Source organism: Panthera leo, chromosome B1 (assembly GCF_018350215.1).
Source record: "Panthera leo isolate Ple1 chromosome B1, P.leo_Ple1_pat1.1, whole genome shotgun sequence".
NCBI lineage: Eukaryota > Metazoa > Chordata > Mammalia > Carnivora > Felidae > Panthera > Panthera leo.
Window position 1 is genome coordinate 85,599,488 of NC_056682.1, and position 23,645 is coordinate 85,623,132.

General features: G+C 37.4%; 1 protein-coding gene and 1 non-coding gene across 2 annotated transcripts in view; one reads left to right on the top strand and one right to left on the bottom strand.

The window, feature by feature from the left end:
• Positions 1-21,392, top strand: part of CLGN (calmegin) — a 62,574-nt gene extending 41,182 nt beyond the window's left edge. Inside the window, exons 8-15 of the mRNA XM_042935440.1 lie at positions 375-564; positions 12,539-12,652; positions 12,771-12,921; positions 15,221-15,436; positions 16,722-16,847; positions 17,074-17,233; positions 18,311-18,411; positions 20,843-21,392. Of these exons, the coding sequence (XP_042791374.1) occupies positions 375-564; positions 12,539-12,652; positions 12,771-12,921; positions 15,221-15,436; positions 16,722-16,847; positions 17,074-17,233; positions 18,311-18,411; positions 20,843-20,923 (1,139 nt within the window). The 3' untranslated portion in view covers positions 20,924-21,392. The remainder of the gene's footprint in view (positions 1-374; positions 565-12,538; positions 12,653-12,770; positions 12,922-15,220; positions 15,437-16,721; positions 16,848-17,073; positions 17,234-18,310; positions 18,412-20,842) is intronic.
• A 525-nt stretch (positions 21,393-21,917) lies between these two features.
• On the bottom strand, positions 21,918-22,024 carry LOC122218745. The gene has a single exon (XR_006202077.1). It is a non-coding gene; the product is annotated as a U6 spliceosomal RNA (small nuclear RNA).
• Between the last annotated feature and the right edge of the window lie 1,621 nt (positions 22,025-23,645).

The window sequence follows — 23,645 nt, forward strand, 5'->3', positions numbered from 1 at the left end:
TTTTGAAGTTTGAGATAGTTTCAAAAAAGTTATTTTAGAATACTGAAGAAGATTGGGTTGCCTTCTGTGATAATAAAAAAGTGAAGCTCACTGGTTGCGTGAGTCCCAAACTGAGTTAGCTATTGGATATTCTTTATTTGATAAGTAATGGAGCATTTTATTAAATTATTACTTAAGACAAATTTTTCCCTTTGGTTTTAGGAAGCACTGTACCTAGTGATCTCAGCATATTTTGATTTAATATTTGATTGTAATTCCTCTATTTCTGGTTAATAAAAAATTCTACTCACGAAACTTAGGGTAGTTTTTTATTTAGAAGATTATTTTTAAAATGTCAGTCATTATAGGTGTTATTTATTTAAATTGGTCTTTAGTGATGAATCCAGATGACACATTTGAAGTATTAATTGATCAAATAGTTGTTAACCAAGGAAGCCTACTAGAAGATGTGGTTCCTCCTATCAATCCTCCCAAAGAAATTGAAGATCCCAGTGACAAAAAGCCTGATGAATGGGATGAAAGAGCAAAAATCCCTGATCTTTCTGCTGTCAAACCAGAAGACTGGTAAGCAAAGAATTCAGTAGCAAAGCATTAGTTGGTATAATTCAATACTGAGATATTACATATAAGTCAAGTTTACAACCAGTGAAACATATTCCTTTAAACGTCAAAATTACTTATTTTGACTATTTGGGGTGAAATAATTTTCTAAAATAGACTTTGTATTTCCTTGCCTTTTAATTATCTTAATTTTCATTTTAATTAATATTTTTTCAACATTTTTTCAATATTTTTTTTATGTTTCCAATGCTATGGGTGGGGGGCATTCCATGAATCTAAGACACCGACACTTTAATTTTAATTCCTAGTTTGATCTTTATCATGTATGTGTGTGCACATCTTATATAGTTAGTTTTTTCAGTTAATGATTACTGGTTTTAAAATAGACATATGTTCAGCATCTTCTAAAGCCATATAGGATTCACTCATACTAAATTCCTTAGCTGAGTATTTGTGTTGTTTTCATTCTATAGGATTATTATGAGTGTCTGCCTTAAAAGAAATGTATTCAGTTCCTGAGTTTCCATAGCTTTGAGTTCAGGTGGTGAGAGATGCCTGCTAACTCACTCTAACTCACCGAGTTCCTAAGGATCAGGAATCTGGGTGTGGCTAGCAGACTGGTTCTGGCTCAGGCTCTCTCCTGAGGTCAGAGTTCAGCATTCATCTGAAGGTCTGACTCTGGCTACTGGAGGATCTGCTTTGCTTTATAACTGGCTAACGTGGCTGTTGTCAAGAAGTTTCAGTGCCTTGCCACTTGAGCCTCTCCTTAGTGTGCTCATGACGTGGCTGATGCCCCCCCTCCCCAGAGGGAGTGACCCCAGAGGGGGAGAGAGCACAGCCACAGGGCTTGTAACATCTTTTTATAACCTAATCTCAGAAGTGACGTGTCATCACTTCAGCTGTATTCTGTTTGCCACAAGACTAACTCTGCCTGGTACATTTAGGAGGGAACTACACAAAGGTGTAAATATTAACTATGGTTTTACTATTTATTTTTGAGAGAGAGAGAGAGAGAGAGAAACAGAGTGTGAGCGGGAGAGGGGCAGAGAGAGAGGGAGACACAGAATATAAAGCAGGCTCCAGGTTCTGAGCTGTCAGCACAGAGCCCAATACAGGGCTTGAACTCAGAAACCTCAAGATCATGACCTAAGCTGAAGTCAGATGCTTAACTGATTAAGCAACCCAGGTGCCCCACTAAGTATGATTTTTAAAAGTTCTTTTCTTAGTTTACTAAGAGTTTTGTTTTTTCCATGATTGGGTGTTGGATTTTGTAAAGTACTTTTGTGCATGCATTGAGATGACCATGTGGGTTTTCTCTTTTCTTCTTTTTTAAAAAATTTTAGAGAGAGAAAGTAAGAGGTGGACAGGGTAAGAGAGAATCTTAAGCAGGCTCCATGCTCCGCGTGGAGCCCAATGTAGGGCTCGATCCCGTGATGGTGAGATCATGACCTGAACCAAAATCAAGAGTCAGACACTGAACTAACTGAGCCACCCAGGTGCCCCTCTTTTATTTGCTTAGTATGGTGAATTATATTGATTGATTTTCAATACTAGACTAAACTTACAGTCCACTTGGTCAGCAAGTGTTGCCCTTTTTATATTTGCTGGATTCTTAAATTTTTTTTTTTAATGTTTATTTATTTTTGAGAGAAAGAGTGCAAGCAGGGGAGGGGCAGAGAGAGAGAGGGAGACACAGAACTTGAAATTGGCTCCAGGCTCTGAGCTATCAGCACAGAGCCCAACACGGGGCTTGAACTCGGGAACAGTGAGGTATTTGTCTTTGATGATTCATGATTTGATTGTCTTACCTAAGAAATCTTTGCCCAAATGAATGCCACAAAGATTTGCTTTTTTTTTTTCCTAGACAAATAATTTTGACTAAAACTCTGTTCTAAGTTAATTGTATGTAGTGTGAGATCTAAATCAAGATCAATTTTTAAAAATAAGGATGTCTAATTGTGCCAGCACCTCTTATCATCATTAATGTCTATAATGATCTATGCTGATAACTTTTATTTTACTTATAATATGGTAATTTGTGGGGTTTTTTTGATGAATCTAGCTACAGGTTTATTGATTTTATTGACCTTTTTGAAGAACTGGCTTTTGTTTTATTTTTTTTCCCTCTATTGACCTTTGTTAAATTTTGTTATTTGTTTCCTTCTTCTTACTTTGGACTTAATTTGCTTCATTTTTTTTGGGGGGGGGCCTTATTTAGAAAATCTTTTCTGACAGAAGCAGCTGTAAATTTTCTCTAAACACTGCTCTAAGTGTGTTTTACAAATATATGTCACTTACAAGAACATTCAGTTCATACCGTTTTCTAATTTCATTAGTGATTTTTTTCTTTAATCCATGTGTTTTTATATGTGTTGCTTTGTTGGCAATTATTTATGGATTTTCCAGATACGATTTTCATTTTGACTCCAAATTTTTAATTCTGTGGTCAGAAAATTTACAAATGTCAATTGCATCAGGGTTGTTGAAAGCATTTACATATTTACTGGTTTTCAGTCTATTCTCTTACTGAGAGAAAAGTTTTAAAATCTTTTGATGGATTGGTATCCCCTTTGAGTTCTGTTAGTTTTGCTTCATGTATTTGAAGATCTGTCACTACTTCTATTCGTAGTACTTCATGACCTCTTGAGGAACTAACCGTTTTATTATTATAGAATAATATCCTTCTTTATAAACTCTTGTAATACTCTTGTCTTGATGTCTACTTAGTCTCATACTAAGTCAACAAACACTTCTGGTTTCTTTTAAATCATATTTCCATTGAGTATTATTTTCCTTTGTTTAACCTATATATGCCTTTGTTTTTAAAGTCATTTTCTTGTAGGCAACCTGTATGTGGTTCGTGTGTTTTAATTGGAGTGTTTTAAATTGTCTACATTTAATGTAATTATTAATATGATTGGATAGAAACATACTTGTTTTCTTGCCACTTGTGTTGTTTGTCCCATATATTCTGTGGTACTTTATAAAATATTTTTCCTGACTTCTTTTAGATTGAGTTATTTTGTTTTATTTTATTTTTAGTCTTGTATTCTTTCTTTCCTGTTGGCATATTGCCTTTTCCTCTGTGGTTTATTGTTTTAGTGGTTGCTCTAGGGTTTACAGAATTTTGCATTTCTAACTGACTTCAGTCTACTCTCAACTAATATTATATCACTTTATGTCTAAGTTAATCTTATCAGGGTCTTGTCATTTTCTCCTCCATTCTTTGTGCTATTATCATACATTTATGTCTATCTATTCTATGAAGGCCACACACATTTATTCTTCACTCAGTATATTTTAGTCAGACAGTTATTAGGGGAAAAGTTGTTTTATTTACCCACATAGTTACCACTTAGGATACTCTTTTTGTGTAGATACACATTTTCATCTGTTACTATTTATCTTCTGCCTGATAAAAATTCTCTCAATGTATTGTGGTACATGTCTGCTGTCATTGAATCCTCTCAACTTTTAAGTATCTGAAAATTTCTTTATTTTCCTTAATTTTTTTTTTTTGAGGTTTTTATTTTATTTTTTTTTATTTTTTTTTTATTTTTTTTTTATTTTTATTTTTATTTTATTTTTATTTATTTATTTATTTATTTTTTTTAATATATGAAATTTCTGTCAAATTGGTTTCCATACAACACCCAGTGCTCATCCCAAAAGGTGCCCTCCTCAATACCCATCACCCACCCTGCCCTCCCTCCCACCCTGCCCTCCCTCCCACCCCCCATCAACCCTCAGTTTGTTCTCAGTTTTTAACAGTCTCTTATGCTTTGGCTCTCTCCCACTCTAACCTCTTTTTTTTTTTTTTTTTTTTTTTCCTTCCCCTCCCCCATGGGTTTCTGTTATGTTTCTCAGGATCCACATAAGAGTGAAACCATATGGTATCTGTCTTTCTCTGTATGGCTTATTTCACTTAGCATCACACTCTCCAGTTCCATCCATGTTGCTACAAAAGGCCATATTTCATTTTTTCTCATTGCCATGTAGTATTCCATTGTGTATATAAACCACAATTTCTTTATCCATTCATCAGTTGATGGACATTTAGGCTCTTTCCATAATTTGGCTATCGTTGAGAGTGCCGCTATAAACATTGGGGTACAGGTGCCCCTATGCATCAGTACTCCTGTATCCCTTGGATAAATTCCTAGCAGTGCTATTGCTGGGTCATAGGGTAGGTCTATTTTTAATTTTCTGAGGAACCTCCACACTGCTTTCCAGAGCGGCTGCACCAATTTGCATTCCCACCAACAGTGCAAGAGGGTTCCCGTTTCTCCACATCCTCTCCAGCATCTATAGTCTCCTGATTTCTTCATTTTGGCCACTCTGACTGGCGTGAGGTGGTATCTGAGCGTGGTTTTGATTTGTATTTCCCTGATAAGGAGCGACGTTGAACATCTTTTCATGTGCCTGTTGGCCATCCGGATGTCTTCTTTAGAGAAGTGTCTATTCATGTTTTCTGCCCATTTCTTCACTGGGTTATTTGTTTTTCGGGTGTGGAGTTTGATGAGCTCTTTATAGATTTTGGATACTAGCCCTTTGTCCGATGTGTCATTTGCAAATATCTTTTCCCATTCCGTTGGTTGCCTTTTAGTTTTGTTGGTTGTTTCCTTTGCTGTGCAGAAGCTTTTTATCTTCATAAGGTCCCAGTAATTCACTTTTGCTTTTAATTCCCTTGCCTTTGGGGATGTGCCGAGTAAGAGATTGCTACGGCTGAGGTCAGAGAGGTCTTTTCCTGCTTTCTCCTCTAGTGTTTTGATGGTTTCCTGTCTCACATTCAGGTCCTTTATCCATTTTGAGTTTATTTTTGTGAATGGTGTGAGAAGGTGGTCTAGTTTCAACCTTCTGCATGTTGCTGTCCAGTTCTCCCAGCACCATTTGTTAAAGAGACTGTCTTTTTTCCATTGGATGTTCTTTCCTGCTTTGTCAAAGATGAGTTGGCCATACATTTGTGGGTCTAGTTCTGGTGTTTCTATTCTATTCCATTGGTCTATGTGTCTGTTTTTATGCCAATACCATGCTGTCTTGATGATGACAGCTTTGTAGTAGAGGCTAAAGTCTGGGATTGTGATGCCTCCTGCTTTGGTCTTCTTCTTCAAAATTACTTTGGCTATTCGGGGCCTTTTGTGGTTCCATATGAATTTTAGGATTGCTTGTTCTAGTTTCGAGAAGAATGCTGGTGCAATTTTGATTGGGATTGCATTGAATGTGTAGATAGCTTTGGGTAGTATTGACATTTTGACAATATTTATTCTTCCAATCCATGAGCAGGGAATGTCTTTCCATTTCTTTATATCTTCTTCAATTACTTGCATAAGCTTTCTATAGTTTTCAGCATACAGATCTTTTACATCTTTGGTTAGATTTATTCCTAGGTATTTTATGCTTCTTGGTGCAATTGTGAATGGGATCAGTTTCTTCATTTGTCTTTCTGTTGCTTCATTGTTAGTGTATAAGAATGCAACTGATTTCTGCACATTGATTTTGTATCCTGCAACTTTGCTGAATTCATGTATCAGTTCTAGCAGACTTCTGGTGGAGTCTATCGGATTTTCCATGTATAATATCATGTCATCTGCAAAAAGCGAAAGCTTGACTTCATCTTTGCCAATTTTGATGCCTTTGATTTCCTTTTGTTGTCTGATTGCTGATGCTAGAACTTCCAGCACTATATTAAACAGCAGCGGTGACAGTGGGCATCCCTGTCGTGTTCCTGATCTCAGGGAAAAAGCTCTCAGTTTTTCCCCGTTGAGGATGATGTTAGCTGTGGGCTTTTCATAAATGGCCTTTATGATCTTTAAGTATGTTCCTTCTATCCCGACTTTCTCAAGGGTTTTTATTAAGAAAGGGTGCTGGATTTTGTCAAAGGCCTTTTCTGCATCGATTGACAGGATCATATGGTTCTTCTCTTTTTTTTTGTTAATGTGATGTATCACGTTGATCGATTTGCGAATGTTGAACCAGCCCTGCATCCCAGGAATGAATCCCACTTGATCATGGTGAATAATTCTTTTTATATGCTGTTGAATTCGATTTGCTAGTATCTTATTAAGAATTTTTGCATCCATATTCATCAGGGATATTGGCCTGTAGTTCTCTTTTTTTACTGGGTCTCTGTCTGGTTTAGGAATCAAAGTAATACTGGCTTCATAGAATGAGTCTGGAAGTTTTCCTTCCCTTTCTATTTCTTGGAATAGCTTGAGAAGGATAGGTATTATCTCTGCTTTAAATGTCTGGTAGAACTCCCCTGGGAAGCCATCTGGTCCTGGACTCTTATTTGTTGGGAGATTTTTGATAACCGATTCAATTTCTTCGCTGGTTATGGGTCTGTTCAAGCTTTCTATTTCCTCCTGATTGAGTTTTGGAAGAGTGTGGGTGTTTAGAAATTTGTCCATTTCTTCCAGGTTGTCCAATTTGCTGGCATATAATTTTTCATAGTATTCCCTGATAATTGTTTGTATCTCTGAGGGATTGGTTGTAATCATTCCATTTTCATTCATGATTTTATCTATTTGGGTCATCTCCCTTTTCTTTTTGAGAAGCCTGGCTAGAGGTTTGTCAATTTTGTTTATTTTTTCAAAAAACCAACTCTTGGTTTCGTTGATCTGCTCTACAGTTTTTTTAGATTCTATATTGTTTATTTCTGCTCTGATCTTTATTATTTCTCTTCTTCTGCTGGGTTTAGGCTGCCTTTGCTGTTCTGCTTCTATTTCCTTTAGGTGTGCTGTTAGATTTTGTATTTGGGATTTTTCTTGTTTCTTGAGATAGGCCTGGATTGCAATGTATTTTCCTCTCAGGACTGCCTTCGCTGCATCCCAAAGCGTTTGGATTGTTGTATTTTCATTTTCGTTTGTTTCCATATATGTTTTAATTTCTTCTCTAATTGCCTGGTTGACCCACTCATTCGTTAGTAGGGTGTTCTTTAACCTCCATGCTTTTGGAGGTTTTCCAGACTTTTTCCTGTGGTTGATTTCAAGCTTCATAGCATTGTGGTCTGAAAGTATGCATGGTATAATTTCAATTCTTGTAAACTTATGAAGGGCTGTTTTGTGACCCAGTATATGATCTATCTTGGAGAATGTTCCATGTGCACTCGAGAAGAAAGTATATTCTGTTGCTTTGGGATGCAGAGTTCTAAATATATCTGTCAAGTCCATCTGATCCAATGTATCATTCAGGGCCCTTGTTTCTTTATTGACTGTGTGTCTAGATGATCTATCCATTTCTGTAGGTGGGGTGTTAAAGTCCCCTGCAATGACCACATTCTTATCAATAAGGTTGCTTATGTTTATGAGTAATTGTTTTATATATCTGGGGGCTCGGGTATTTGGCGCATAGACATTTATAATAGTTAGCTCTTCCTGGTGGATAGACCCTGTGATTATTATATAATGCCCTTCTTCATCTCTTGTTACAGCCTTTAATTTAAAGTCTAGTTTGTCTGATATAAGTATGGCTACTCCAGCTTTCTTTTGGCTTCCAGGAGCATGATAAATAGTTCTCCATCCCCTCACTCTCAATCTAAAGGTGTCCTCAGATCTAAAATGAGTCTCTTGTAGACAGCAAATAGATGGGTCTTGTTTTTTTATCCATTCTGATACCCTATGTCTTTTAGTTGGCGCATTTAATCCATTTACATTCAGTGTTATTATAGAAAGATATGGGTTTAGAGTCATTGTGATGTCTGTATGTTTCATGCTTGTAGTGATGTCTCTGGTACTTTGTCTCACAGGATCCCCCTTAGGATCTCTTGTAGGGCTGGTTTCGTGGTGACAAATTCCTTCAGTTTTTGTTTGTTTGGGAAGACCTTTATCTGTCCTTCTATTCTAAATGGCAGACTTGCTGGATAAAGGATTCTCGGCTGCATATTTTTTCTGTTTAGCACACTGTAGATATCGTGCCAAGCCTTTCTGGCCTGCCAAGTTTCAAAGGAGAGATCAGTCACGAGTCTTATAGGTCTCCCTTTATATGTGAGGGCACGTTTATCCCTTGCTGCTTTCAGAATTTTCTCTTTATCCTTGTATTTTGCCAGTTTCACTATGATATGTCGTGCAGAAGATCGATTCAAGTTACGTCTGAAGGGAGTTCTCTGTGCCTCTTGGATTTCAATGCCTTTTTCCTTCCCCAGTTCAGGGAAGTTCTCAGCTATAATTTGTTCAAGTACCCCTTCAGCACCCTTCCCTCTCTCTTCCTCCTCTGGGATACCAATTATGCGTATATTATTTTTTTTTAGTGTATCACTTAGTTCTCTAATTTTCCCCTCATACTCCTGGATTTTTTTATCTCTCTTTCTTTCAGCTTCCTCTTTCTCCATAACTTTATCTTCTAGTTCACCTATTCTCTCCTCTGCCTCTTCAAGCCGAGCCATCGTGGATTCCATTTTGTTTTGCAATTCGTTTAAAGCGTTTTTCAACTCCTCGTGACTGTTCCTTAGTCCCTCGATCTTTGTGGCAAGAGATTCTCTGCTGTCCTGTATACTGTTTTCAAGCCCAGCGATTAATTTTATGACTATTATTCTAAATTCACTTTCTGTTATATTATTTAAATCCTTTTTGATCAGTTCATTAGCTGTTGTTATTTCCTGGAGATTCTTCTGAGGGGAATTCTTCCGTTTGGTCATTTTGGAGAGTCCCTGGCGTGGTGAGGACCTGCAGTGCACTTCCCCTGTGCTGTGGTGTATAACTGGAGTTAGTGGGCGGGGCCGCAGTCCGACCCGATGTCTGCCCCCAGCCCACTGCTGGGGCCACAGTCAGACTGGTGTGTGCCTTCTCTTCCCCTCTCCTAGGGGCGGGATTCACTGTGGGGTGGCGTGGCCCGTCTGCGCTACTTGCACACTGCCAGGCTTGTGTTGCTGGGGATCTGGCGTATTAGCTGGGGTGGGTAGGCAAGGTGCACGGGGGCTGGAGGGGCAGGCTTAGCTCGCTTCTCCTTAGGTGATCCACTTCAGGAGGAGCCCTGTGGCAGCGGGAGGGAGTCAGATCCGCTGCCGGAGGTTTGGCTCCGCAGAAGCACAGAGTTGGGTGTTTGCGCGGAGCGAGCAAGTTCCCTGGCAGGAACTGGTTCCCTTTGGGATTTTGGCTGGGGGATGGGCGGGGGAGATGGCGCTGGTGAGCGCCTTTGTTCCCCGCCAAGCTGAGCTCTGCCGTCCGGGGGCTCAGCAGCTCTCCCTCCCTTTGTCCTCCAGCCTTCCCGCTTTCTGAGCGGAGCTGTTAACTTCTGACCTCCCAGACGCTAAGTCGCGCTTGCTGTGGGAACACAGTCCGTCCGGCCCCTCTGCTTTTGCCAGCCAGACTCGGGGGCTCTGCTTGGCCGGCGAGCCGCCCCTCCGCCCCGGCTCCCTCCCGCCAGTCCGTGGAGCGCGCACCGCCTCGCCGCCCTTCCTACCCTCTTCCGTGGGCCTCTGGTCTGCGCTTGACTCCGGAGACTCCCTTCTGCTAATCCTCTGGCGGTTTTCTGGGTTCTTTAGGCAGGTGTAGGTGGAATCTAAGTGATCGGCAGGACGCGCTGTGAGCCCCGCGTCCTCCTACGCCGCCATCTTCCCGGATACCTCCTTAATTTTTTAAAATGTTTATTTATTTTTGAGAGAGAGAGAGAGAGAGAGAGAGCGAGCACGAGCAGGGGAGGGACAGAGCGAGAGGGAGACACAGAATCCAAAGCAGGTTCCAGGCTCTGAGCTGTCAGCACAGAGCCCGAAGTAGGGCTTAAGCTCACGAACTGTGAGATTATGACCTGAGCCGAAAGTGGGACTCTTAGCCAACTGAGCCACCCAGGCACCCCTGTTTTCCTTAATTTTTGAAAGGTGTTTTCACCATTATAGGTTGATAATTATTTTTAAAGTCATTTCTTGAGTTGTCTTGAGGCTTGCGTTGTTTCCAATGAGAAGTCAGTTGTTATTCCCATCTTTTTTCTCCTTTACCTAATATGTAATTTTTTTTTCTGTTTGGTGTTAAGATTTATTGTTACTAGTTTTCAACAATTAGATAGTGTTGTGCCGTGGTTGTGGTTGTGTGTGTGTGTGTGTGTGTGTGTTTGTGTGTGTGTGTGTGTATGTGTATGCTTGCCTTGCTTTCCAGCTTTTTGGAATGTGACTGTATAGTTTGTATCAACTTTGGATAATATTTGTCCTCGTTTTTTTTCAGTATTTTTTCCATTTCACTTTTAGAGCGAGAGAGTGCGGCCAAGTGGGGGAATGGGGCCAAGGGAGAGAGAATCCTAAGCAGGCTCCACACACAGTGCAGGGGGCCCAATGCAGGGCTCAATCCCATGACCCTGGGATCATGACCTGAGCCAAAATCAGGAGTGGGCCACTCAACCAACTGACTGAGCCATCCAGGCACCTCCTAGCCTTTATTTCTGTAAATATTTATATGTGCCTCTCCATCTCTTTTTTTGGGACACCAAGTAAATGTAAGACTGCTTTATGTTGTCTCACAGGTCACTGAGTGTCTGTTCACTTTTTTAAGCCAATTTCTCTCTCTCTGCTTCATTTTAGAAAGTGTTGACTCCGTTTCTTCAAGCTCTTGTGTGTAAACATTGGGGTTACTACTGACTCAGAAATTGAGTGTTGCTCCTGGATAACCAAAAGTGTTTCCTTGTTAATTCTCTTGTAGATAAAGAGAGATCCTGATTTATCATAAAAATGTCTTTGCATTCAAGCAAATAGTATCATAGGGAAGTAACTTCTACAAGGAAGAAATAACAGTATGGTTTTTTTTAATTAATAAAAAGCCACTATTAATGCATAATTTTCATGAATTCATACTTTCAGAAATGGTAGGAGTACCTCCCTCCATGTGGATTTTCTTCCATTGTTTCATATTTCTTTACCTATAAAGAGTAAGCCTGGGAAGTAAGTTTGCCCTGAAATGAAAGAAACTGCTACTAATAAGCTCTTTCTGATTGGTGATGCATGTTAGAATTTGTTTTATAAGCTGATAAAGGAAATGCTCCCTTAAATTTTAAATTCTCGTTACTCTGAGCCCTGAGAGACTCAAAATTGATAGCAGGCAAGTATAAGTCTTTACATATAGAGAGTTGATTATTTGAGTTTATTTTGTTATGTAGATCTGTTTGAAAAATTACATGTAACCTCTTGTTTAAAATTTGTACTTTTCTATAAAGATGAAAATTATACTAGTAGTTTTATTCAGTACTTACTATGATTATGTTTATATACTTGAGAATTTATTTTCTAAGTATAATTTTTAATGAAAATATAAAAGTAATAGAATTAAATATGGAGAGTTTAAAAAAGAATAATATTAGAGTAAGGAAGACCTTTCCTAATATGACATAAAATTTAAGAATCATAAAAGAAAATATTAATAAATTTCAACACAGAAAATGAATTATTTGAGTATAACCAAAAAAACACCTATCATAAACTATATCAAAAAATACATGAGAAACAGGAAAAAATATTTTCAATTCAGACAGCTAATTGCATGTTAATTTCTAATATATTCCAGGATATTCATTATAGAATTATTTGTAATAGTAAATTTTTAGAAATACTAAATGTCCCTCAAGAGTAGTTAGTCTAAATAAATTATGGTATAGCCACAAATTAGAAAACTGTACAACAGTTAAGAATGAAGCAGATACATATTATATAAAACAGGGCTCACAGAGCAGTCTTGGCACATAGTAGGCTTCCAATATGTGTTTGTTGATGAATTGATGAGTTTTTAAGTAAACAAAAACATACTCTGTATAGAATGCTATCATTTGCATAAAAAAACCCAGTATATACCTATGTGCGTGTATGCATGGGGCACAACAGGGAATATATACATAAGAAAGTAACAAGTTAGCAGAAGATTTTGGTGGATGAGAAAAGGGGGAGATAGTAGACACAAAGACAGAAGGGTAGGAAATACCTTTTGGTATCTTCTGACTTCTGTAACATATGCATTTCTAAACGTTTTGAATAACTAATACTTGGCACAAAATACTGTATTTTCAGGGATGAAAGTGAACCTGCCCAAATAGAAGATTTAAGTGCTGTGAAGCCTGATGGCTGGCTTGATGATGAACCAAAATTTATTCCAGATCCTAATGCTGAGAAACCTGATGACTGGTAAACACTCTTCATCCTCAGCTGTCAATTTCATCCATTTCTTACTTGCTTTTTGTTACTGACTGGCTGACAGGAGAGACGTGAGGTTACTATATTTGCTTTGTTCTAATTTCCTAAGGAATGAAGACATGGATGGAGAATGGGAGGCACCTCGTATTTCTAATCCAGCATGTCAAATTGGGTGTGGTGAGTGGACACCTCCCATGATAGATAACCCCAAATACAAAGGAGTGTGGAGACCTCCAATGATAGATAATCCTAACTACCAGGTAATAACCCACTTCTTCCAATTCCATAGTAAAGTTTAAAATGCTGTGATATTTCTGTTATATATTTAGTTATTGATAATGCTGTGTTAACTTTTAGAAATTTGATTTGTAATAGTATACTTTAGCTATCTTAAGCCAAAGGAGGGGTGCCTGGGTGGCACTCAGTTGGTTAAGTGTCCGGCTTTTGTTTCAGTTCAGGTCATTATCTCAAGGTTCGTGAGTTCAAGCCCCACATGGGGCTCTGCACTGACAGCACAGAACCTGCTTGGGATTCTCTCTCTCCCTTGCTCTCTGTCCCTCCCCAGTATGTGCACAGTCACTCTCTCTCTCTCTCTCTCTCCCACAGAATAAAGAAACTTAAAAAAAAGAAAATAGACTCCAACTAATTTATTTATAACATTTTTTAATGTTTATTTATGTTTTGAGAAAGAGACAGAGTGTGAGCAGGGGAGGGGCAGACAGAGAGGGAGACACAGACTCTGAAGCAGGCTCTAGGCTCTGAGCTGTCAGCACAGAGACGGACACGGGGCTCGAACTCATGAACGGTGAGATCATGACCTGAGCTGAAGTCAGACGCTTAACTGAGTCACCCAGGTGCCCCTAATTTATTTAAAAAAGTAAGGTACTCTTGGGGCGCCTAGGTGGCTCAGTCATTTGGGAATCTGACTTTTGATTTCAGCTGGGGTCCATCTCCCATGGTTTGTGGGATCGAGCCCCGTGTGAGGCTCTGTGCTGAGGGCATGGAGACTGCTTAGGACTGCGCTGCCCCTCTCCTGCTCATACTCTCTCTCTCTCAAAATAAATAAACTTTGGGGTGCCTGGGTGGCTCAGTGGATCAAGCGTCTAACTCTTGATTTCAGCTCAGGTCATGATCTCATGGGTTCATGAGTTTGAGCCCCGCATCAGGCTGTGCACGGACAGTGCAGAGCCTACTTGGGATTCTTTTTCTCTCCCTCTCTCTCTGCCCCTCCCCTACTCGTTCTCTCTCTCTCTCACACACAATAAATAAACTTTTAAATAAATAAACAAACAAAAAGAAATGCAGAATCTCAGGTCTCAAACCTACTGAGTCTAAGTCTGCATTAAAAAAAAAAAAAAGTAAAGTATTCTTGGGGCACTGGCCAGCTCAGTGCATAGAGCATGTGACTGTTGGGGTCACATAAGTACAAGCCCCACGTTGGGCATAGTCTACTTTAAAAAAAAAAAGTAAAATATTCTTTATGTAATTTTCTGGAGGAATAATATTAAGAACTAAACATCAGTCACTTCATACTATATTTTTCTCTGTTAATCGATGATCACTCTGGAACCAAGTTCCAGTTTAGAATTAAATATAAGAAATGAGTTCTGATCAGGAGACCTCACATTGTACATTTTAGTAATTGATGCCTGTGCTTAAATGATGTGCTCCTTATTTTCTGGTGTTATTAAACTTTGGCTTTTTTTCAATAATATCAGATGTCTTTTGAGTGTACCTGGATTTTGGGGTCGAATCTCTATGTTATGCATTTAACCCTGTAGTTTTATCTAATTATTCATTGACATTTTCTAACATTTATTATACATAGGCAATTGCATATTCTAATTGTTTCCTGTGAGGTTTTTTTCATAGCATTTATTACAGAATGCTTATTTTGGTAACTTTTTAAATGTCTGTCTCTTTCACTACTTTAAATTTAATAATAGAGGAACCATGTCTCTCTTGATCATCACTCTATCCCTAGTATCTAGCATAGTGCCTGGTGCAGAATAGACATACATGATGGAAGAGTGAGTGAGTCAGTAATCATATTGTTGAATTATTTTGATTTGGCTGAGTTTAATCATTTAAGATTTAATGGAACTTTTATGTTGAATTTTTTTCTGAGGTGCAGAAAAACATATCCATACCCATCATTGGTATATGTTAAAGGAATGGCTTCATATTTAGCATACAGTAATCTCTCTGATTTGGGCAATTTTAATGACTTCTTGCTTTTAATAACTTTGCTAAAGGTAAAAAATATTGTCTAAAATGGTATCACTTGTGAAATTTAATTACTCAAGTTTCATTGTGTATTGGATTTTCACTTTGCCGTTTTTGGAGTTTAAAGTCAGTTTTATTCATAGGGAATATTGTGTACAGAATGAGAAGAAAAGTTTTTCTTTCCAATGACTTGCTGATGAATTAACATCAGATAAGATTTTCTTTTTTCTCCAAATAGTACTGCTGATTTCATTCAACAGCAACAACTTCTTGAATAGCATTTATAATGACATTATTTTATTTGAAAATGTCTTTAATTATTTTTTCTTCCAGGGAATCTGGAGTCCTCGAAAAATTCCTAACCCAGATTATTTTGAGGATGATCATCCATTTCTTCTGACTTCTTTCCGTGCTCTTGGTTTAGAGCTTTGGTCTATGACCTCTAATATCTACTTTGATAATTTTATTATCTGTTCAGAAAAGGAAATAGCAGATCGCTGGGCTGCAGATGGTTGGGGAGTGAAAATAATGATAGCAAATGCTAATGAGGTACAGTATTTACCATAGAATAATAATAAGACTTCGTCCTGGTTATAGGTTATACAAATGGCCCTAAAAGGTAAATAAATATGTAGTCATTAGTAAATGCCAAAGAAATATACTTAAATAATTTTATGTAGGTAAAATAGTTAGCTTTACTATAACTTCATCATGAACTATATAATGAACTGTATGTGTGTACATTTTTCATTCATTAAATTATGATAGCATAATGTGATTTAATTGCTTACTTGCTATTTATAAGGATACTACTTAATATCTTTGTCACCTTATCAATTCAAGGCCTAAGTAGTAACAGCAATCTAAATATTATTCTTTATTCATTGTAACTACTTTTCACTTAGAGGAGTACAGGGAACTTTAAAATTTATTATTATTAAATTGTGTTCCAGTATTTTTTACCCAAATCTTAACATTATTTAGAAACATTAAGCTAAGTATTTCAACATAATGCATCTTGGAGAATTTATCTTTAAAATCAATTACTGTAAAGAAAAGTACCTCACGTTTGGTTTCTTTGGACATTAGCAAAAGCCATCAAAAGAGTAGGTAAAGAGATTTGCACTTTGAAACTTTCTTAACTAAAGCTTTTAATGAATTTATATTTTATTTTAATAAGAGAAACAATTTCCTTTTGTATGAAATTTGTTAATAAAAAAGAAAACGCAGTAATTCCCAGGTTGATCTTATTAATAAGTTATTTAAAAGTAAAGAATGAGGGGCACCTGGTGGCTCAGTTGGTTAAGCATCCAACTCTTGATTTTGGCTCAGGACATGATCTCGCAGTGTGGGTTTGAGCCCTGCATTGGGCTCTGCATTGACTACGCAGAGACTGCTTCGGATTCTGTGTCTCCCTCTCTCTGTGTCTCTCCCTTGCTCTCTCTCTCTCTCTCTCTCTCTCTAATAAATAAATAAATAAATAAAGAGTTATCAGAACATTATATACTTCTAAATGAAAGAGAATACATCCATAGAGAGGAGTTCTATCCTGAAGTTTACTAAAAAATAAAATTGTCATAATTCTTGCTGGTAAGTTAGTAATTTCTACCTACATAGTAACATCTTCTACTACAAAGTTTCAAACAGTGATACATGCTAATAGAGTTTAAATTGTGCAGTGCATAAGATGGGAAAATAAAGTATTTTTCGCTTAGAAGTTCATCACTCCTTAATATGAAACACCTACATAAAATAAGTTGTTTTTAATAGACTGCATTTCCTAATGAATGTTCATAAAATCTGAATTTCATGTTTATGCCTATTTCTTCTATAGCCTGGTGTATTTAAACAGTTAATGGTAGCTGCCGAAGAGCGCCCATGGCTTTGGCTCATTTATCTTGTGACGGCAGGGCTTCCAGTAGCATTAATTGCTTTATTTTGTTGGCCAAGAAAAGTCAAGGTAAAGAAATTGAATTTCGTTCAACTTAAAATAAATCTCTTAGTATGCAGGGGTTCTATGAATTGAGCAAGTGATTTCTTAAGAGTAGTAAGCTAAATAAATTTCCTGTAAGTTTTTACTGTGTTCACTATGTTTAATATCAGTTATTGCAAAAAAAAAAAAAAAAAACTTTTTAAAAAATAGGGCTTTGCTTTCACTAAAAATAGCTTCTGTTAAACTACTACAGAAAAAATATGAAGAGTCAGAGTATAAAAAAACTGACATATGTAAACCACAAACAAAGGGAGCACTAGAGCAAGAAGTGAAGGAAAAGAAAGCCATCCTGGAGAAACCAGTCGACTTGGGAGAAGAAGAAAAGCAAAGTGATGGTGAAAGTCTTAAAAAAGGTAGGATAATGATATCAAGTTATAACAGGAGTCCTTCCCTCCCACCCCACCCCCCACCCCCACAGCAAAGCTTGTAAAAAGAGCAGATTATCTAGTAGACAATAGCTGTTGCACTTGCTTATTGTCAAATATGTACCTTCTGAATCCCCAGAAGGTGCATGCCTGGGGCAGAGAGGAGTGATGGCCCCTGGCCTGGGTTTGCACCCTGATAGCCATCTGCTTACCGATTTTGTTCTCTAAGAAGAAAGAGATTTAGCTATCTTTCAGTTGCTTGGGAGCCTGGATCCAGTGTGTCCTAGCTTTTTGCAGGGACTTTTCTTACCTCCAAGAACATAGATGAGATGGGAGGTACAGAGAGCACAGCCTCTGAAGGAGAGGACTAGGTTTAAGGCAGGTGATTGCGGGAACAAATTCAATAGCAAGTCTTTCAGTGGCTGTCGTCTATCAGATAGTCTATCATACAGAATGAGTAATTTAATGTCCCAGAAGGATTGCTGAATTATATGTCTCCTTCCCACCCTACACTAAACTCCTAAAGATGTTAGAACTGAAGAACTGAGGCTTTTTGGTGGGTCTCCATTGAGACTTTCTTTCACTCATCTAGGTAGAAATAAAACTATTGATATTTGCCAGGTGTCCCAAGTCAGGTTCCAGATTGAGCCCCCTACAACTTAAATTATGCCTTGTGCACTGTTTTTAACTTAAGAGTTGATGAAAGAGTTGACTTAAAAATCGTACTCTCAAAAAAATACACACACATGTATATTTACATATATTATATATATGACATTGTGTGTCCATATATATACACATACACACAGATATATTTGCTTTTCATATTACATGTAAACTAAATGCTTAAGAATTTCTTAAGCCTGTCCCTTCCCTCAAATATGATGATTTATTTATAAAATATGGTAAAATAATGAGTATTTGCATTAATTTTTAGAAATTTCTAATAGTAGAAATTGCTTTTAAATATTGGAATCTAAATAAATCCCCCTTACTACATTCAATACTTCTCAGTAGCAAAATTCTAATTCAAGTCTTTGCCTGTAATAAAAATCTATATTCTAGAAGAGGAAGGTGAACCTGAGGAAAAGAGTGAAGAAGAAATCGAAATCATTGAAGGACAAGAAGAAGGTAATAAATCAAATAAACCTGGATCAGAGGATGAGGTAAGCAGCTCTTTAATGGAAGATAAACCATTTTTTATGTATGACTGTTATCCATAAACTATTTTAGTAAAAGCAGTCTGGTTTGTGGAGAATTTTTTCCGTGTTTCTCCCAGGTTTCATAGGAGCCTCCATATTGTTTTTAAAATGTATCCATAGGGGCGCCTGGGTGGCTCAGTCGGTTAAGCGTCCGACTTCGGCTCAGGTCACGATCTCCCGGTCCGTGAGTTCGAGCCCCGTGTCGGGCTCTCTGCTGACAGCTCAGAGCCTGGAGCCTGTTTCAGATTCTGTGTCTCCCTCTCTCTGACCCTCCCCCATTCATGCTCTGTCTCTCTCTGTCTCAAAAATAAATAAACATTAAAAAAAAAATGTATCCATAAAGAAGGCAAGAAAATAATTTAATCATCTTAACCCCTGATAAGAAACAGCATAAAGGGTGGGGTTTACAAAATCCAGAGAGCTGCATCTGTAAAATATTATGACTTTATCATTAAAGTATTCTGTTGAAAATGATTATAAACAGACCACTTGAATATTTAAAAGGTAATTCTGTTTATTATAAGACAGTTTTCTTTACACCTATTATAAAACATTCTTTTTGTCTGGATAATTTATTGTCACATTTTGTAATATTTCATTCATTGGGTAGTTGAGTACTATCTGCCTGATACGGTGGTTTGTTTGTTTTTTTTCAAAGCTTTAATAAACTAGTTTTCCCATTAATTTGATCCATCTACCCCTCTACCCCTTTTTGTATCCTGATATATAACAGAACTTTCCACAGTGCCTCTTTTTAGGCAGTTATGGAATCCGAAACCATCCAGGATATGAGTCAGAACCAGAGCTTTCTCTTTTTGCCCAGCATGTACCAAAGGCCTATTTTCTCTATTTGCTAGCCCTTAGGAGCTACGTGATCTTACCCCAGTCACCGTCCTCACCACCCTCATTACTCAGTGCTGGTAGGGTAAAAGCGCAGTTTTGCCTGGTCTACTACATGGGATGACATAAAGTTTCTATTTTGTGAGTTTGAAGAAATCTCTCCAACTTGTTTCATCGTTACCTGTTTTCTAAAGCTTATTCAGTATATATACTTGGTGACTGGTCTTCATTGCCTCTTGAGGTTTTAGGGGAACCTTGGTCTGAATATCTGTATCTAGAGGAAGCTGGGTGAAGATAATTTCCTCCAGGATAGGATTTTAAACAGTCATTGTTTCACCTGTCACTCTCTTAATAATAATACTTGCACTCATTCATTTGAATATGTGTCTAGTTATATTTTGCTTCACAAAATATTTTGTGCACCTTTAAAAACATCTTGGGGCACCTGGGCGGCTCAGTCGGTTTAAGCATCTGGCTTTTGATTTTGGCTCAGGTCACAATCTTACGGTTGTGGGATCGAGTCCCACGTTGGGCTCCATGCTGGGCGTGGAGCTTGGTTAGGATTCTCTCTCTCCTTCTCTCTCTGCCCCTCCCCTGCTTGCTCTCTCACTTTTAGAAAAATAAAACAAAACAAAAAAAAAAAACTGAATTCCGTCTTTGTCTTTTACTCTTCTTTTATGTCAGTGAGCTAAAATTAGCCAACTTTTTATATAGTATGACCTTGAAAAGTAGTGTTTTGTATAACACCATATAATACCTTCATTTTTTTTTTTTTTTTTTGAGAAGCGGGCGCAAATGAGTGAGAGGCAGAGAGAGAGAGGGAGAGAGAAAGAGAATCCCACAAGGGGCAGAGAGAGAGAGAGAGAGAGAGAGAGAGAGAGAGAGAAGCAGGGCTCATGTGAAGCAGGGCTCGAGATCATCCAATGCAGGGCTGAAACTCACAGACTATGAGATCATGACCTGAGCTGAAGTCAGATGCTTAACCAACTGAGCCACCCAGGCGCCCCCTTCATTATTTTATTTTGTTACACGAGTTTAATTCATGTATGAATGCTTGTTCTGGAAGGATAAGGAAAGAAAAACCCCAAATTATAAACCTGATGTTTCCTTTTCTGCCTCCTAATTTTTCTCAAAGTACTGTATGCCAGAAGTTCTGAAAAAGTCTCTATAAATCCAGCTCAGCAATTCATTACTTATGGAACTATTGTGATGAAGTTAGTGTTGACTATCCCACAATGAAAATGTCATACAACCTTTAGTTAACTATGACACTGAGATTAAATTCTAAATGATAAAATAAAATCATGAGTAGAGTTGTTAGCAGTATTTCTTGTCAGATGCATATTTGGTAAGCAGAGTTATTCTAAAATGTAATCATGCCAAAAGATGAACAAAACACATTAATTTATGTACACATTTTTGATCAGCTTCATGAATTAAAGAACACATATAAGGTAGCGTTTGATTGTTACATTTTAAAGAATAAGAAATATTTACTACTATCTACCAGTTACCCATTGTATGAAAATAAACATTTGCATAATTCTTTCTCCAGATGAAGGAAGCAGATGAGAGCACAGGATCTGGAGATGGGCCAGTGAAGTCAGTACGCAAAAGAAGAGTGCGAAAGGAATAAACTAAATTCAAGTATTTTTAATTCGTGAGCGAGATATTTGGCATTCTAAAATCAGTGTGCCATATCTGAACTTGAGTCACCTGCACATTTTTCTAATACCTAGCAATGTTATTCTTTCAGACATTTATTTTAGTCTTTCTTTTCAGGAGAAAAAAAAAAAAAAACCAAACTTTGAAGTTACCTGGTCTTTGAATTTAGAATAAAAAAGAGTGGCACGTTGTATATCAGATTTAAGAGAATAATGTCATTAGATGTTACAGAGTTTTAATAGTTTGGAGAAAGAAGTTTTGGTTTGTACAGAGCAAAATAATATGCAGCAGCTTCACGGCTATTGGAAAATCAGTTATTGGAATTTCCTCTTAAAACAGCTCGACGACAATATAACCGGCAGTTGTACAACGAAAACGAGAGTGTGTTCTGTTGTACAGAGCTAAACGCAATAAAGTTTCTGTATGCTTGTTTGATTCTATCAACAACTGAAAGTGTCGTATGTGGCCCCCATTTGCCTAGTTGTGTCAAATTATAGTTATGGTCCATTGTTCGCTTAAATTATAGATTCCGTTAAAGAGGTGTTTTGTTGATGAGCCAACAAAACAAATGTCTAAGTGTCATTCGTAGAATCACTGGTTAATAGTGCATCGTATTTTACATCTGAATACAAAGATAATAGCTTCATCAAAATAAAATGGTGTACAGATGTTTTTTCAGCTTTTATAATTGTTTTATGCCAGAATGGCTTTTACCCTGCTCAGAAGATTGCTTATGCATATATCACTCTTGAAAAGAAAATTTAAACATTTTTTCTTTTTTAAATTATACCCTCTTGAATAGGAAAATTATTGAGGGGAGGGCTTGAAATTATTTTCTTTTTTCTTGTCATTAAGAAATTCTAATATCAATTATCATGCTTTGTATTTTTATCTTGCTTTTTTCCTGAAATTCAAATCCATTTTAAGTCTGTTATATCATCTGGCTTCAAAGCTGTCTCTAAGGTAGATAGCAGATACTGCTCCTCTTTTTACGTGTCATCCTTGCGCAGGGGCCATGCTAATCTTCTCTGTATCGTTCCAATTTTAGTATATGTGCTGCCGAAGCGAGCACTCTGCTCCTCTTTTTAAAGTAGTTATCAGAAATCACAGAAGTGCATCATAGTGGAGCTGTGTCATTCCATTTAAAATATTTTAAGAACTTTTTATGTTTGGGGAACAGGTTAGGCCCTTTGGAAGAGGATCTGAATCTTTGAGACCACAGAACCACTTTAATGCTAGCTATCTAGGGAACTAGTTAGGTAATATCACACTAGTTGGGTAGTATTTTGGATTTCTTCATGGACATATACACCCCCATTCTTGGGCAAGCCCCAGCCAAGTTCCCATACAGCCTGCTCCCCAGTAGTATAGTTAGAGCGTATGTATAAGTAAAATGAGTGTCTTACTTCTCTTTTTTACTAAAATTAAGCCAAACAGCCAGTAATACTATTCACTCCTTATTTTAGAGAGTGAAAATAGGTGCTTTATTCTCTTTGCTGTGTACTGACTTTCATAATTTGATGGTAGAAAATCTTAATACATAGTTAACCATATTTTGTATTTATTTAATACTACCTGAACTTTATACAAAAAAACCTGGCAAGGACTCCCTTTCTTACTTTGTATTTGGAATGTCCAAATGAACTAGACATACTGAGTGATTCTAGAGAATGTTTCCAAAAGTAAACCGCTACTTCAGGACATAAATCCTTCCGTAAGTTTATGGAAACCTTCTAGCCTAACAAGTGTCTTGTATGTGAACATTTATTTCTAAATATTGAGTAAAGCTTTTTTTTTTTTTTTTTTTTTTTTTTACTTTCTTGGTTGCAGATTCATTTTAACTTCAGTGTTTGGTTAAACCCCATGAGCTTGCAGTGCTAACATCTGAGCAACCAGTTTTGCCAGCTCACTCTTACTTCCTGTGGCTGTACCCTCCGTGGATGTATCATGGCTGATAGGTTTAACCAAAACTTAAACCCATACAAACATGTGTACCAGATCCATGCAGTAGACAAAGCATTGAGTCTTCCTTAATAACAAGATGGCTTTTTTCCTTTTACCATCCTAATCTGACTTTGTTTAAAAATAACTTAAATTTTATCCTTTTCTCTAATAAAGAAAAATAAGTGTATTTTGCTTTTCTTTATTTTAGTTGGCCTTTTTAGAGGCTTTTTAACTTGACCAGGCTAAAATAGATTCCTTTTCCTTGAATACCTTTTTTTAAAAGTTTTTTTTTTACGTTTATTTAGAGGGAGAGAGGGACACAGTGGGAACAGGGTAGGGGCAGAGAGAGGGAGACACAGAATCTGAAGCAGGCTCCAGACTCTGAGCTGTCAGCACAGAGCCCTACGTGGGGCTCAAATCACAAACCGTGAGATCACGACCTGAGCCAAAGTCGGGTGCTTAACCGACTGAGCCACCCAGGTGCCCCGTCTCTCTTAGGATTCTTAAACAAACTTGAATGTAATGATATTTTCTGTTCTTTCATAATTTGCAAGTGATCTTAAGTAATCTCTTTGTCTTTGCTGGTAATTTTGATAATTTCAGATTGAAGAAATACCTGCAGACAACCACTAGAGGGTGTTACCTCAAAAGAGAGAAAAACAGTTACTGGGAAAAGTGAAGAAAGGTTTTACTTTCTAAAGAATTAAGATCAATTTTGCTTTGCTTTGGACTGCAAAGTTAATTTTGGA